At 38.7% G+C, this 16,388-nt stretch overlaps 1 protein-coding gene across 3 annotated transcripts; it reads right to left on the bottom strand.

Moving 5' to 3' along the window:
- Window positions 1-1,235: 1,235 nt before the first annotated feature.
- Window positions 1,236-8,976, bottom strand: LOC137748420 (transcription factor TGA2.2). 3 transcript variants are annotated; one of them, XM_068488565.2, is made up of 9 exons: window positions 8,741-8,976; window positions 8,455-8,625; window positions 8,207-8,284; window positions 8,058-8,117; window positions 5,597-5,674; window positions 5,416-5,467; window positions 3,200-3,471; window positions 2,264-2,512; window positions 1,236-1,706 (listed from the first exon to the last, which is right to left on the bottom strand). In XM_068488565.2, exons 2-9 carry the CDS (start codon window positions 8,518-8,520, stop codon window positions 1,560-1,562), a joined length of 1,002 nt encoding a protein of 333 aa, XP_068344666.1. In that variant the 5' UTR covers window positions 8,521-8,625; window positions 8,741-8,976; the 3' UTR covers window positions 1,236-1,559. The 3 variants fall into 3 exon arrangements, with proteins under 3 accessions (XP_068344666.1, XP_068344667.1, XP_068344665.1); XM_068488566.2 differs by having other exon boundaries at window positions 8,788-8,929; XM_068488564.2 differs by lacking the exon at window positions 8,741-8,976 and having other exon boundaries at window positions 8,455-8,676.
- Window positions 8,977-16,388: the final 7,412 nt, after the last annotated feature.

Consider the following 16,388-nt stretch of genomic DNA (forward strand, 5'->3'; position numbering starts at 1 on the left):
CCTCTGGATTTAATGCATTACAGGCAGGTGTGGCCTCTTGCACTGCAACATCTCTTCACATCCCTTTTGTTTCGAAAACTTAATCAACCGGAATGCCACGTGTCACGATCTTGCTGTTTCAGCGCCTTTTTTTCCAACAAATGTGATCAGTTTCTCGGGGCTATATATGAACCACTTTCCAGAAATTTATCTTCATTGTTCCTCTTCTTTGAAGCGAAACTCTGCCGAATTCTCTCTTTCTCCTTCTCCAATGAATAAGAACTGCGCCACAAGATCTTCAATATTCTCTATCGATTTCTCCCAGGTTTGTCCAACACATTGGTACTTCTCTTGATCATGATAGAGTGCAACTTAATCGCCATTTTAAAACGTCTCCCTGAATCTCGAGTTGCTAGTCCGTCGCCGGAATGGACAGACACCGACGAGGATCACCATCATTGAGTCCCTTAATAACTACCCTTGTTGACCAACTAGGCTCACGACATACCCGAGCGTGTACCTCCTAGCCCTAGCACTTTTTTTTTTCTTGGTGGATTCTCCTGCCCCCCGGGGGGGTGGGCCCACGCGGGGTGCGAATCTCGTGAGTACCTAGCAAAAACAAAACAAAGAAGGATTTACATTTGCATCCTCAAGAAAATAAAATATCTACCAATACCCATATTGTCAAATTAGATTTTGGCTGTGATCCTTTTTGTTAGGTACATTGTCATGATTGAATGTATATACAATGTACTTGGAATCTTAAACAGTATACCTACTACAAGTATTTCATGAACAAGTAACTTGAACATTAGGTTTACAAGGAGCTTGTGCGTCGAGCGGCTAAGAGCATTAACCCCTGCACTTCCAGAGGTTCTAAGTTCGGTACCCTCTTTCCCACCGTCGGTACAAAAAACCAAGGAATACAATGTTGTCTTTCTGAGGATGACAATCAAGTTTTCTGTAGAAAATAAAAGCCATGACTTTTCCAATTGAATATAATAGTCAAGGCCATGCGCTCATTTCCTTGCATCCAAGTTTGATCTACTTCTCAAAAATTTGTGTACTTTATAAAATTGTCTTATCGAAACAAACAATCTAGCAAATTAAGGACTAGTTTCAACAACAATCTCGCCTCTCTAGGATCGTTACCCGAAACTAGTTGACGGATAACCGCGAAAATTTTCCGCCCTTACGAAACAAGAATAACATAGCCACAGGGCCATAACTAATGTAACGTCGTGTTCGATGTGAAATACTAGTCAAAACCATCCTGCATTTCCTTATCCAAAATTCATTTCGAAACTCAGTCACAAATTACAATTACACAAATCATAAGACTATAATTATTAACAATAATAAGCATTACTCGATCCTACGATGACTAAAATGACGGTAATAAATTACAGAATTACAGGATTAGCGCTAACGATACAATTTCTGCAGCTACAGCATCAGAGAAAATCTATAAAAGAAAATTTGTAACGATAACCAAGTAACCCCGGTGCTGTACTAGAGAGAGTCAATTGCTACTCAGATGCCTTGCCGGCCACAACTTTACCAATCAGTTTGGGAGCATTTCACTCTCTTGGGCGGGCAAGCCAGAGAGAACTAAGAGCACGCAGCCGTGAGAAATAATCATGTATAGCCAAAAGTGCACGAGCTGACTGGCGGGTTGTCAAGATACGGTGCATTTGTTGCAGTGTTTGTTGCCGCAAATTGTCAGCCTGATGTTATAAGCCCATGAACAGATTAGGCACTTTAAAAAGTTATAACAAAACAAGAGTGCACGCACGAAAAACAGTGAAACTGAAACTGAATACTAGCATTTTGTTATCTTTCAGCCGCGTGATAATATCGAATTTTGCAAATGAACAACATATCTTACCAAATAAACCTTTAGGCGCGTAAAACAAATTCATGCCTAGTCTTACATCCATAACACAATCCGAAACAAGGACAAGAGGTTTTGACAGGTTGGTGGGTAATCTATACTAATTCTTCATAAACCCCAATCACGTTAGCTTGTAGAATAAAAATGATAGCCATATAGCTTTCAAATGATACATATTTCAGAGATCATCCAAATATCAATCTGTTTTAGCATTCTCACATTTCAGGGGTTAACAGGCGGGACTGGTCAATGGAGCAATTGGTTTTTGTCCAATCTTATTCTTTGTTGTATTTACGCATAACAGTTTCACATCGATGATTACTATATGTGTGATATGCTACAGTACTGACTACACAAACGGGTAAACGATAAAGAACTATAATGAATTACCTGGCGGATAAACCCTTCAAGAGTTCCTAGCTTTCCCATTGCCATGGCCATTTGACCCATGTAGTTAGCTACATTTCCTGAGTTACCTGAGGAGCCAAGAGATCCACTGGACAAAGTTTCAGCTAGAGATTGTTGCAATGCCTCCATCCCTTGAGATAATGCATCTTCTCCCTGTTGGGAGGACTGCTGCAAGTTGTTAATCCCAACCAACTGCTGCTCCGTCAGAGGCTCCAACTGAGTAACAAGAAGCTGCACATATACTCATTCATTTTAAATTTTATAGAAGGGATTAAGACCAACACAATATTAAAAAAGTCACATACAAAACAAATTCATGCATACCTATAAAAGAAAAAAAATTCAAGGAAATGTGCAGAGCGTGAGTTGAAACTTCTAGCAAACGAAAAAAGCAAGCACATAGAGATCCGTAAAAGTGCATGAACATGCATATATACATAAATATCAACCTCCGTAGTAGTGAAGTTGGAAAATCAGATGCCTCTTTATGCCAAGTCTTTATCCATTCCACAGTAAAGTGGGGATAAAAATATCTGACTATTTAGCCTATATGACTGAATCCAACAAAAAGTATATTTAAAGAAGATACGTTAAAGACAAAACCCAAGGAGATATTTCCATCTCTATGAGTGACAGATTAGTATTCAAGAACGAAATTTGAAACCCGAAAATGGGCAGAAATGAATGTCTTTAACCAGAACCTTAGGGATTGGATTGACCTACAAACAAGACTGTTGAACCACATATAACTTCATAAATTTGTACTTGAAGTTGCATGAATTTATATTTTTGTACATTTTAGCAGTCAAAATGACTAAACTGAACTATGGTAGAGTACTTATGCGGAACATTTAATTTGACAACATTACCAATCTGCCTATGACATCAAAGCCATCAAGAAGTGAGAAAGAGCTTCACCTTCAGGAGCTCAGATGAACGAAAACCTCCAAGCCACAAGAAACACCTCTCAGCAGGTGTTTTCCACATACCAGACAACAAATGGAATACATCGGCTTTAGCTGCTGTGCCCTTCAGCCTAAAGACCTCATCATAGTGCGCCAAGACTCCATCTACAATAATACGAAGCTCTGCATCACTTGCATGAGAGTTTACTGCTGATCTTAGTTCATTAATTTGCCGATTGTGCTCTTCCTGCCACCGTCCATATTCTACATCGAATGCCATGGCCCCTGCAAGGAGATACAGTGAACAAGATAACCCACCTCATCCACTGGAACTAAATTAAGAGAAGAGGACCAATTTAAAAAGCAAGATAAAACTTTAATTTTTTTCCGTAGCCTGTCTGCATGCAAATAAATATGAGTGCACCTAAAATGCCTATTTTAAAAAATTTAAAAGAATATGTGTCAATCATACCAACTTTATCACTGCTGGATGCAATTGAAGGAATTCCATATTCTACTTCAAATGTATCTTAAAACATAAAATTAGTATTATTATCCTTAACTTTCTTAAAACCAAATCACCAAAATATCTAGAGGCTCATAAATTGGAATACTGCCCTCTCACGCATGTTAAAATTGCTTCTCTCGTGCAAGTGGAGATTTTATATCTTAGAAACTAAAGGATGCTGATGAAGGGACTGTAGGAGAAGAAGGTAGAGGCAGTTTACATATGTACTGGGGGAGTTTGAATTCAGATCAAAAAAACAAGAAATCTGTCAGCATCTTATTGAACCATCCGAAACATGACCACATAAAACTATCAAACATCAAGCGCCTCAATAAAAAATAATACAGTACAAGGAAAGCCTTTTGAAATACATTTTCAACTACGCCACAGAAGCTTAATATCTAATTTAATCCCGGAGTAACTTTGCAATTTGCATCCACCTTACTGTCCTCAAAGAACCTCCTATTACGTCCAGCCAAACGCTCCTCATGAGAGCCAAAACAGCATATCTCCAAGAGGTGAACATGCTAGCCCCTCAACTAAAAAACCCCGTGACAAAAATTAAAACAGCTTCTCAGACACAACATTATCAATGGTTCCAACAAGTGATGCCAGATATGCCTAGTAAAAAGAAAGTGAACATAAATGTAGACAGCGTTCTCCCCTTGCATTTGTATAACACAATCCGATATGTATGGCAATCAGTATGCATAGGACCTTCTTTGGATCCTGCATAAATATCTAATCGCTCATGTTCCAGCAGCCATGCAAGAGTTTGCACCTTTGCTGGATCATCAGCCTTCCAAATCAACTTAAATGGCTTAAAGGAAGGATCAGGTTGATTGTACCAATTTAAAGAACAAATATGTACAAGAAAAGCAACCAAATGAGTAACAGACCGTAGATAATGCTGTACATTAGTGGACCTCTCACTCTTCAGAACTTTAAATTCCAAAAGAATATGACGATCGAAGACAAAGAAGAGAACTATGTTGCAGTTGAAAAAAAAAAAAAAAACCTGGCAAAAAAATATAAAACGATTGGAAAGAGCTGACTCTCCTAAATGCCTTCCCAAAATTTGACTTCATTTCCATATCCCCACAAAAAAAAATTGTTTGGTAAACTGACAAATTTCATTAAAGGAGAAAATATAAAGAATAACCCTGAAAAAACATTTGTTTCTTTAAGCAATATAATGCTGTCGGTTTGGTTCTTTTCCAGGTAAGTTCAACATATATATGATCTGCCAAGAATGAAAATCTGATTGTTATTAGATTCCAGAGCTTATCAGCAAGGAAATCAGGAACCACCCATAAATGCCACTCTTCATCCTCAACAATTCCTTAACCAATTCGACCTCTGTACCCTACACAAACATTCAAGAATTCCCCTAAAAGTTGCTACTAAAATCTTCTGATTGTGTTTGTGAACAATTACAACCGACAGAGAGTACTTTCCTTGTCCTATTTCCAATAGAGCATTATCATGTGTGTGAAGTGTGAACTACTCATGGCATATAGTGTTTCAACACAATCTTTCTCCTGAGTATAATTGTTTCATGCATATAGTGTGAACTACTCATGTAAACCATTGATATGGAATCATCTCAATTTGACTTACAAGTATAAATTGATGGAAAGTTTATCCCACAATTATCAGGAGGTAGTCTCCCTTACTTCAATGATAAAATTTCAAAAATAAACTCAGGAAAGAAGAAATACCATTTCCACTATTTGAATGGGCAGCGTCCCCTGAGTTTGATATGAAGATTCCCTGAACAAAAGAACAATATAACTTTAGGAGAGATGCAAGATGAAAACCTCACAAAGAGGTCATCCACCAAAAATCTATGGCTTTGAATACATTAGGTTTTACAATAGTAAAGAAACTGATTGCTTTAACCTGCTGTCTGGCTCGCTGGAGCTCTTGCTCTAGTTGAGTCAGCTTTAGACGACTACTCTCCAGCTGCTGAACATAAGCCTATAATCGACAAGCACAGATACAACCCATTAAAGACTTACCAGAAAACTAGGCATGAACGTAGCATAAGGGCTCAAACATAAATATGCAGATCTATGCATTTCTATTTATGTTTTTAATGTAACAAGAGAAAGTATGCTTACGAGAGGATTCAGTAATAAAAAAATTCAGACAAGGCAATATAAAACAAGAGACCCGGTGAATTCAGCTTCCACTCTCATAAAACAAAAATATAACAAGCAAAATGCCAGACACACACTCATTATAGATTGACTACCAAATTACTAGCGAGCAATAATTGCTCATCTAGCATCCAAGCTCAAACCATAAAACGATTTTGTTAGCAGGGAATGCAGGACAGACATTGGGCTTACTGTTTCCACGCTAAATCTAGAATCCCAGCTAAAAAAAAGCTAACAATTGAAATATACCAAGAGATCTAGGATCTAGCTGTAAGAGACAGACTCAAGTATGAAAGTATGAAGGTGATCGACCTGTGGCAGTATCAAGCTGATAGTACTACTTAAAGAAGACTTTTTGGCATTCACAAGGCAAGAGAGACGCTAAAGTGACAATATATCAAGGTGAAATGCGAGTTACAGATCCAACCACACTCAAATGGGAAATGATGATTATTAAGCATTTGAATTATATGAACTGTAACATGCATACAAAGATGTGCTTTGTCCAACCAACCTTGTGTAATCTGCAATTGGAAAAATGTTGGTTGATCATATGCTTCATCAAGGTCCTAAAAAGCGTTAGGCGCTAGTCCTGCAGCAGGCAGGGACCTAGTCCTAGGGGTCTAGGTGGGGTTTTTTTTTTTTTTTTTTTTTTTTTCAGTTAAGTTTATTATAAACAATAAAAACATATAAATAAGTGACTACAATTGATTGAATACATAAAATGAAATATGTATTCAATGATATTTTACATGAAAGAAAGTCAAGAATTATTTTACAAGAAAATTATCTTCAAACCTTTTAACCTAAAGAGAATAGAATAAAATAAAATAAAAATTTAACCACCTAGGACCGCCTAGAGCCATCTAGACAGCCTAGGCAGCCACCTAATTGCCATCTAGAGCCTTCACTTATTTTCTAAACACCTAGGCCCTAATCGGGGCCCCTGGCCTCTGCCTAGCGCCTAGGCTGCTTTTTAGAACGGTAATTTAGAGTATCATTTCCTATTTGATCCCTTAGAATTCTATTTTTGAAGTTGCACATGTGCAAACTAGAAGTTGAGTTCTAAACTAACCAAGCTTTTCCCAGATGAGGTTAAATTTCGGATATGCTGTTAAGCCATGATGAATCAATGTCACCAGAACTACAACAGATTAGATAGGTTAGGACATGTTAAGCTTATCTCAGCTCGCAGCTATAACTTATAACCAATAAAGTTGGCCAGGACCCATTTTCCAGAACTTAGTTCTGCATTCAGCTCCTGATTCTAAGATTACTTGTTGATATAAAACGAGTAGAAGGAAGCAAAGCTTTATAAGATGCATGTACCAAAGACTTGAAACCAGGAAAGGTAAACAAGGCAAATGAAGAAATGGTGACCAGTTGTGTTAGAAAGTTGAAATCCACAATCTCAAGCAGCGCTCACAATGAAAAAAATTTGAATTTTAACCGTTACGCTAAAATGTTAAGAAATCATGCCAGATAAGGAAACAAACAAACACAGACAATTAGGTAGGAAAATGAAAACCCACTTGAGCATCAAAATTATCAGACCTTTCTTTCACCGTCCGCTATCCACAAAGCTAGGACAAGGAGTAGCTGATAGATTTATCATATTAGACCTGACACGTGCTATTGTTTAACTCATTGTCTATACTATTGTTTCTCAAACAACTAAGGATATAAATCATTAAACCTTTCTTTCACCGTCAACAGGCTTTGATTATCCACAAAGCTAGGACAAGCAGTAGCTGATAGATTTATCATATTAGACCTGACACGTGCTATTGTGTAACTCATTGTTTATCCTATTGTTTCTCAAACAACTAAGGATATAAATCATCAGACCTTACTTTAAATGTCAGCTGGCTTTTATTATCCACAAACCTAGGACAAGGAGTAACTGATAGATTTATCGTATTAGACCTGACATGTGTGTGTAACTCATTGTCTATCCTATTGTTTCCCAAACAACTAAGGATATCAATTTACTAAATGAGTGGAAATGAGGGCTGCCATCAAAACTATATTTTAAATATCCCATTTCCGTTAAAATCACAACCATGTTTTTGAGCAGTCGTCACTTCCCTTAGAACTTACAAAAGTAAAGCTAAATATATATCAAGGCAAACTGCAAAAGAAATGTAATTGAGCAAATGAATAAAGATAACATACTTAAACAAAGTAAAATAAGGCCTTACTTTCTTCCTCAGCCGGCTTTTCCTAGCAGCCTCACGATTTTGAGCCAGCCGACGGAGAGTCTGCAAAATGCAATCGAACAAATGAGCATCTTGGCCCTGCTAGATCAACTCACATATCATAACTGTGTAATCGATTTCCTATACATCACCTTCTGATCTTTTGGATCTTTCGATTTGTCACTGGAATCAGAAGCCACAGGAGCAATGGCATATTGGTCTCTATCAAACTGCCATACAGAGAGTGATCAAAATGTCAGATGGCCAACAAAAACGAGTTAACATCTACAAAATGTTCCACACAGCAGAAATGAAGAAAACAAGTGATTCTTAATAGTTGGTATGACCCAAATTTAGAGAGAGAGAGAGAGAGAGAGAGAGAGAGAAATAGAGAGAGTACCCTTTGATTCTTATCATCTGTCTCCACATCTGTAGAGATATCAGTCCTAGGACTGCCATCAGCCATGGCGGATTCTATACCCACTTCTCAATACCACCACTTGATGCAGAACAGAACCAGCAAAAAGGTTGACCCCCTTTGTGATTGCAAGCCTCTGACGGCAGCTGGGAACTGTTTGGTATCGGCCAAATGAGCAAAACCGAAGGAAGAGAAGAAAAAAATCCACACCGAAAAACCAAACAAAGAAATTCAATTGAGAAAAAACCCAAAAGGGAAACTTCATTACCAGAAGTTGAAACGAAATTGAAGGGAAAAAGGAGCAAACTTTGAGACCTTGGGGCGGCGATCAGGAGGAGGAAGCGGCTGCTCCGCCACCACTTTACTCTTCTGGGGTGGTGGTTGTAAAATTCAACAGGGTGTCTGCTGCATCAACAGCTCATGTCCTAAGAAGTTTGACTTAGGAGAGAAACAGGAGGGCTCTCCACCCACTTTCCACTTGAGCATAAAATGTTGGCCTTTCCCAGAGAGACAAAAAAAGAAAAGAATTATAGTAATAATTCATAAATTATGGCAAAATCAAAAACTTACAAATTTAAATATATTAAATTTTCTAGGGGTGTGCTTTTAGGAAGGGGGAGGGAACGCTTCATTGGTACGTGAAGTTGCCAGATTTTGCCACAAATACCGGTGAAGTTCCTCTTTAAATGAAGAAGATCAATGAACAAAAATTATCAAGAGTGTGCGAGAAGTAAAATAGGATATGTGAATAGTTTAGCTTTTTTTTTTATTGGAGATATATTTAATTGAGACAATTTTATAAACGGTAGCTGATATTCACATATTAGTTTTAGCTTATTACACCCCTTTTTTTTAGGGAAAACTTGATATAAGTCCAATTTTTTTAACCAATAGTAGGAATAGTTCAATTTATTAAAATAAGTTCAATTCCTTAAATTTAATTATTTTATTATCAATAATTATCTATTCAATGATAAGATTTATTATAAAAATCAAATTTCTTCCTAATTATCTCTTTGATTATTTCTTTTTATTTTTATTTTTTGTTATTTCTTGTTCTTCCTCCTGCTTTAAACCTCATTTATAGATTTTATTTTTAATTTTTATAATCAACCTATATCACAGGTTAATTATTTTTATGAATCTATATGACAAATTCTTTTTATAATCAACGTGTCACAAATTCACGTGTCTTGCTTGTAGGTATATTATGTTTTTTCCTACCTTTTAGTTCGGTTTCATATCTCGCTTACAGATATAATATATATTCATATATTTGTTACTTGAGTTAAGGTACAATGTTTTGTAGATAATTTATGTTAGTATATTAGGTTTTTTTTTTTTGTTTTAAGATATTAATTAGATTTTTTGGAGTTGAAAAATGCATAATATTAGAAGATTTTAATTGATTTTTAATATTTAAAAAACTATAAAATGAGTATAAAAGAAATAAAAACATGTAATTAGATAATTGGACTCACTCCTAAAAACCATCTATGTTTTTGGACCTAGATCTAAAAGCCCCTTTTTTTTATAACCACTTTATTTTTTACTTTTCACACATTTTTCATTTATTGTTTACTATCAAATTGTATAAATTAAATAAAATCAACAAATATAACCAAATAAAATAAGTAAGGGATTGAAAAATACTCGGCGAGCCATGCAACGTTCCCAGGCAGGAACTGCTCCCTTCCTTGATCTCCCTATTTAGTGCATTGATCTCGCAATGGCCCTCCACTCTAGCATTGATCACCTGGAAGTTTTGTTATTTAATATTTGCCTTCAGGTTGACTTTCATATGTTCAAAGGCTGTTGGTTTCACCTCCATCTTCTGCTTCGCTTCGGAACTCTATTCTCTAACAATATTAGATCACAATTATTATTCCCTAAAAACCCAGATGTACCTTGCAGTCGAGCAGAGGAAGCATTATGTCTTCCAAACCTTTTCTAATCCCGGATCACTGTTATGTGTCTATCATTCTCTTTAATAATTTTTTTTTAATGCAAGTACGATATTCATTGAATTGTAGAAATACGTACAAAATCAAGGATAGGGTGCTAATAGTGGGCCTCAATAAAAACCATGCCAGGGCTTTCAAACCGATTGAAGGAAAAAGAGTGTCCCGCACCAATTTAACTATAAAGACTATCCTCCAATAATAATATCAGGAGGTTCTTCAAACCAAGAAATTGGATGGTCAAGCATTAGACTCAACCTTGCAAGCCGATGTGCCACTATGTTCGTCTCTTGTGGTTCGAAGGAAATCTTCCATTGCTTGAACCCTTGCATAATATGTCGTGTATCAGCAAACAAGTGACCAAAATGACCATTTAAAGTTGTTCCCACATTCTAAATAGCAGCAACCACCATAAGAGCATCGCCTTCCACCTGCACTTGTTCCTCACGCCAATGCCAAACAAACATAGATGTTGCCTGTGCAGTAGCAACCTTTTTATGCATCGCTGAGCTGATACCAGTCTCCCGCAGCACCGTTGCAGCCACGAAACCTCTTTTTACGTTTCAAACAACAATCTCTATACCCCCATACGAACCATTCTCATCCCAAGCCGCATCAAAGTTACACTTTATCCAACCAAAGTCCGGATGTTTTCACTTCTGAACATGAACCGTTGGTGAGTGTGGTTGAACCCCATTCCATTTCTTGAATTCCATCAACCACGATTGGGTTTTAAGTTGCACATCCAATGGTGATGCATCCACACCTTTCCAAATAAACTCGTTATGTACCTTCCAAATGCTTCACAACAACACAAGGAGCAACTCAAAACTATTACGTACCTTCCAAACGCTCCACACCAATACAAGAAGCAACTCAAAACTATCTTTAGTGACTAATTTTGCCATATTGATTAACCATCCACCAAAGCCCTCCTCTATCCTTTGAAACATACGAATTCCCAAAGGACTACCAAACCAAATTGCAGTTGATCGTGCGCACTGTAATAAAGCGTGCTCAACTGTCTCTGCCTCTTTATCACAGAACCCACATATATCCTCCGTAAGAACCCGTCTATTCTTCAACTTCACTTTCGTTGGCAAAGCATTCATAAACCCACATCAAACACAAAATTTGACTTTCCCCAGTACCTTTGCACGCCACAGAGCTTTCCAAAGAAATTTTGTCTCCTTATTTAGTGTAGATCCAACCGGTTTATCCCAACCAAGACCATGACATGTTCGTGCCACAAAGTAAGCACTCTTAGTCGTAAATACACCCTTAGGCTCTTTAGTCCAAATCATAAAATCAACTGGATTAAATAAACTCAAAGGGATACTCAAAATCAAATTTGTTTCCTCCTCCATAAACCAATTACAAATTAAATTTGTATTCCAACGCATCCCTTCATTGTCCACCATAAGAGAATGCATGGTAAAGGAAGGGTGCACCCCGGTCGGTCTAGGACTAAGTACTTTATAAAATGTCTCCTTTGGCAGCCAATTATCCCTCCAAATCTTTATACATAATTCATCTCCAACCCTCCAATGAGCACCCCTTTGTATAATGATCCTAGAAGCCGCCGCACTTTTCCAGCAATAGGAAGAATTAGAGGAAGTTAAAGCCTGCAGAAAATCTGTTTCAGGATCATACCGGGCTTTAAAAATACGAGCAACTAGAGAGTGAGGATATTGAATCAATCTCCACCCTTGCTTGGCCAACACCACCATGTTGAAAACATATAAATCTTTGAACACTAGGCCACCCTCACTCTTTGGTTTACGCAATTTTTGCCACTTCACCCAATGAATGCGACACTTACCTGCTTCTTTGCCCCCACCAAAACTAAGCTACCATTTGGTTCAACTCTTCACAAAAAGACTTAGGTAGTAAGAATGTCTGCATCGTATATATTGCTTGAGCTGCTGTTTTTATGAGTATCTTTACCCGCACTACTCAACAAATAACCCCGCCATCCATTCAGCTTCTTCCAAAGATGGTCTTTAATATATGCAAAAGTCTCATTCTTCGACCGACCCACAAAAACTGGTAAACCAAGATAACGGTCATGATAATCCACCATTTTCCATTCCAAGGCAATCGGCCAGTAACTACGCATCCATAACCGTAAGATTTCTACTAAAAGCCACACTGTTTTTGGCAAGATTCACCGCCTATGCGGACGCCCGTTCATAAGTTCGTAACAACTCCTTCACCTGTAAGCATTCTTGGAGTGAACTCCTAGCAAAAATAAAACAATCATCCGCAAAAAAGAGATGATTAACACTTGGGGCCCCATTACAAACCTTACACCTTGAATTCGACCTTATGCTTCCCATGATTCAAATAAAGCCGATAGACCCTCGGCACATAATACAAACAAAAATGGAGACAATGGATCACCTTGACGGATACCCTGTTTAGGATGAACAAGACCCACAGGCTCTTTATTTAGCTTGAAAGAATAGGATACAGTAGTAACACACATCATTATCTAGTGAATTCATTCTTCCACAAACTCTAACCTCCTCATCATTTGCTCCAAAAAAAATTCATTCTATACGATCATACGCTTTACTAATATCCAATTTCAAAGCCATTGCTCTATTCCACCCATTGTTCTTTCTATGCACATAATGAGCGATCTGTGAAGCTACCAAACAATTATCGGAGATCAAACGGCCTGGAATAAAAGCACTCTGAGAAAACGACACAACATCCAACAATATAATTTTCAACGTATTAGTCAGAACCTTGGAACAAATCTTATAGATCACATTACAAAGACTAATCGGTTGAAGCTGGCTCATTGAAGTATGATCCATTTTCTTCAGAATCAACGTAACATGCGTATAATTAATTTTCCGAAGCATAAGCCCCAAGGAGAGAAGATACTAAACCCCTTTCACAAACATCTTGGCCGACAATCTCCCAATGCTTCTGATAGAACCTAGGTGACATACCATCAGGTTCTGGGGCCTTCGTTGGATGCATTTGGAAAAGTGCCGACTTAATTTCCTCGTTCGAAACCTGCCAAAGAAGTTCTTGGTTCATCTCTGCCAAAACCTTGGGATTGACAACCTTCAAGATTTTCGTCGCATCTACTTCACCTTGAAGTCGAATAATTTTGTAAAATACTCGACAATAACATTCTCCATACCAAGCTTATCTTCATGCTATACTCTAGCTTCATTAAACAGGCCACTTAACCCGTTTCTCCGTTGTCTCTGATTTTCCTTCTGATGGAAATACTTAGTATTTTGATCACCAAGTTGTAACCAATTTTCCTTGGACCGTTGACGACAGAAAGCTTCTTCTTGTGCCAAAAGAGAATGCAACTTGGTATAGAGCTCATGGTGTTGGGCTATGGTTGTCTCCGTGAATGGCTGACCTAATAATGAATTCAATTTATCCTCCGTCTCAGAAATTTCTCCTGGGATGGAATGTTTCGTGGCTTTAGCCCAGTTAGCCAATTGAATACGTGTTGCTGTACTTTTTTTCGCGACACAAAACATAGGTGAACCTTGAAATTCCATCTCCCACCCGTGCTTAACTGCAGTCCCACAACCCTCCTTTACGACCCAACCTTCTTCATAGCAAAAGGTTTTTTTAAAACCACCTCTTCTCTTAAGAATCCAATCCACCAATATCGATATATAATCAGACGGTGTGGGCTTTAAATGGGTAACTTTATAACATGGAAACTGTAAACTTTTGGATTCTCATTATCATTCTCTACAAGGTTACAAGGATTTATATACATGACTTCAAGTATCAAGATCAAATCACCCTAAATTAAGGGATACAAGTGTGTAGGTAGGACGGCTTATACTTTGTGGGTAGGACGGCTTATAGGACGGCTTATACTTTGTGGGTAGGACGGCTTATACTTTGTAGGTAGGACGGCTTATAGGACGGCTTGTACTTTGTAGGTAGGACGGCTTATGACTACTAACAACCTTATCAACATCCCCCCGCAAACTTGACTTCGGGGATGAGACAAAGTTTGAACACAGAGATCGAAAATGCGCCGTAGACAGCCCCTTCGTAAAGACATCTGCAAGCTGCAATGTGGAAGGCAGAAACTGAACTCGATGAGTACCAGAAGCAACTCGTTCACGAACGAAATGATAGTCAAGGGCAATATGCTTAGTGCGAGCATGAAACACGGGGTTAGCAGCCATGTACGTTGCACTTAAGTTGTCACAATGCATCAAAACAGGAAGACGAACATGCACCCGTAGTTCATGTAGTAAACTGAGGATCCAAATGGTATCGGCACAAGCAAAGGCAAGAGCCCTATACTCCGCTTCAGCACTAGAGTGAGACACTGTCCGTTGCTTCTTGGCACACCAAGAAATTAAATTATTCCCCAAGTAAACACAAAAACCAGTTGTAGAACGGCGGGTGTCTGGACACCCCGCCCAATCCGCATCCGAATAGGCAGCAAGCTGAAATGGTTGAGCAGAGGGTGTGAACGTAATTCCCATGCCCAAAGTCCCTTTAAGATATCGCAAGATACGTTTAACAACATCCATATGGTCAGTGGTAGGACGTCCCATAAATTGAGCAACAGTTTGCACCGCAAAGGAGATGTCAGGACGCGTTAACGTGAGATACTGAAGTGAGCCCACAATTTGTCTATAAAGGGATGCATCTGGAAGAGGTGAACCTGAGGTAGCAGATAAAGAAGTCTTGGCAGCAACTGGAGTAGGGCATGGTTTACACTCAAGCATATTACTACGTTTCAAAATATCAAGAGTATATTTGTTTTGTGTCAACCGGAGGCCAGAAGATAGATGGGAGACTTCGACACCCAAGAAATAGTGTAAACACCCAAGGTCTTTAAGTTCAAACTCCTTACCCAAAACTGCAATAAAGGTTTGAAGTAGAGAAGAAGCATTACCCGTCAACACTATGTCATCAACATAGAGAAGAAAAATCAAAATTGTAGAACCCTGATGAAAAGTGAACATGGAGCTATCCGCCCTACTTTGAACAAAGCCAGAATGGACAAGGAAAGCACTGAGGCGTTGAAACCAAGCACGTGGTGCTTGTTTAAGACCATAGAGTGCCTTGTGCAATTTACACACATAATTAGGGCGAGTGGGATCAACGAAACCTGGCGGCTGCTGCATATAAACCTCCTCCATAAGAGAGCCATGAAGAAAAGCATTCTTCACATCAAGTTGATGAAGAGGCCACCCAAAGTGCACTGCTAAACTCAAAACTGTGCGAATCGTCGTAGGTTTAACCACGGGACTAAAAGTTTCTGAATAATCAACACCGGCTTGTTGGTGAAACCCCTTGGCGATAAGACGCGCCTTATGACGTTCAATCGAGCCATCCGAATTCTGTTTCAACTTAAACACCCATTTACAACCGACGATGTTGGCACGAGGAACCGGAGGAACCAAAGACCACGTACGTTGTTTTAATAAAGCATTGAATTCATCTGACATCGCCTGTCTCCATTCAGGGGACCTAGATGCTTGGCTGTAACATGTAGGTTCAGAATCTTCCCCAACCAAAGCAATGAAGGCGTGAGGAATGGGATGGCGCGATGCAAAGTAAGACCGAGCTTTGGGTTTAAAGATACCCGATTTGGAGCGAGTTTGAGGTCCAATATATGGAACTGGGGCAGTAACAATAGCTTGAGATGGCTCGCTAGCTGACGGGAGTAAGCTACCAGATGCAGGTGGAGCTGTGACGCCAGGACCAGAGGGAGGCACAACACCCTGTCCAGTACCAGAATTTGAAGCAGCTGCTGCAGAGAGAGGAGCAACAGGTGGTTGCAGAGAACTAGTAGATGGCGGTGTAGGCAGAGTTTGCGTCTCAGAGGGTAGCGAGTAAGGTGCATGAATAATTGGCACAAATGCAAAGTCTGATGGTGGCATCGTGGAAGAAGCAGCAAGAGCACCATAAGGATAGGAGTCCTCATTAAAAATAACATGA

The sequence above is a fragment of the Pyrus communis genome, chromosome 2, assembly GCF_041283825.1.
Source record: "Pyrus communis isolate YQ-2024b chromosome 2, ASM4128382v1, whole genome shotgun sequence".
Taxonomy (NCBI): domain Eukaryota; kingdom Viridiplantae; phylum Streptophyta; class Magnoliopsida; order Rosales; family Rosaceae; genus Pyrus; species Pyrus communis.

What these genes read in the sequence shown, in the direction of transcription:
- LOC137748420 (XM_068488565.2), bottom strand. Translation starts at nt 8,520, where the DNA reads ATGGCTGATGGCAGTCCTAGGACTGATATCTCTACAGATGTGGAGACA. An exon ending in AAGATCCAAAAGATCAGAAG is followed by an intron (nt 8,118 to 8,206) that starts GTGATGTATAGG and finishes TGCATTTTGCAG; the next exon opens with ACTCTCCGTCGGCTGGCTCA. An exon ending in TTGAAGGGTTTATCCGCCAG is followed by an intron (nt 1,707 to 2,263) that starts GTAATTCATTAT and finishes TTATAACATCAG; the next exon opens with GCTGACAATTTGCGGCAACA.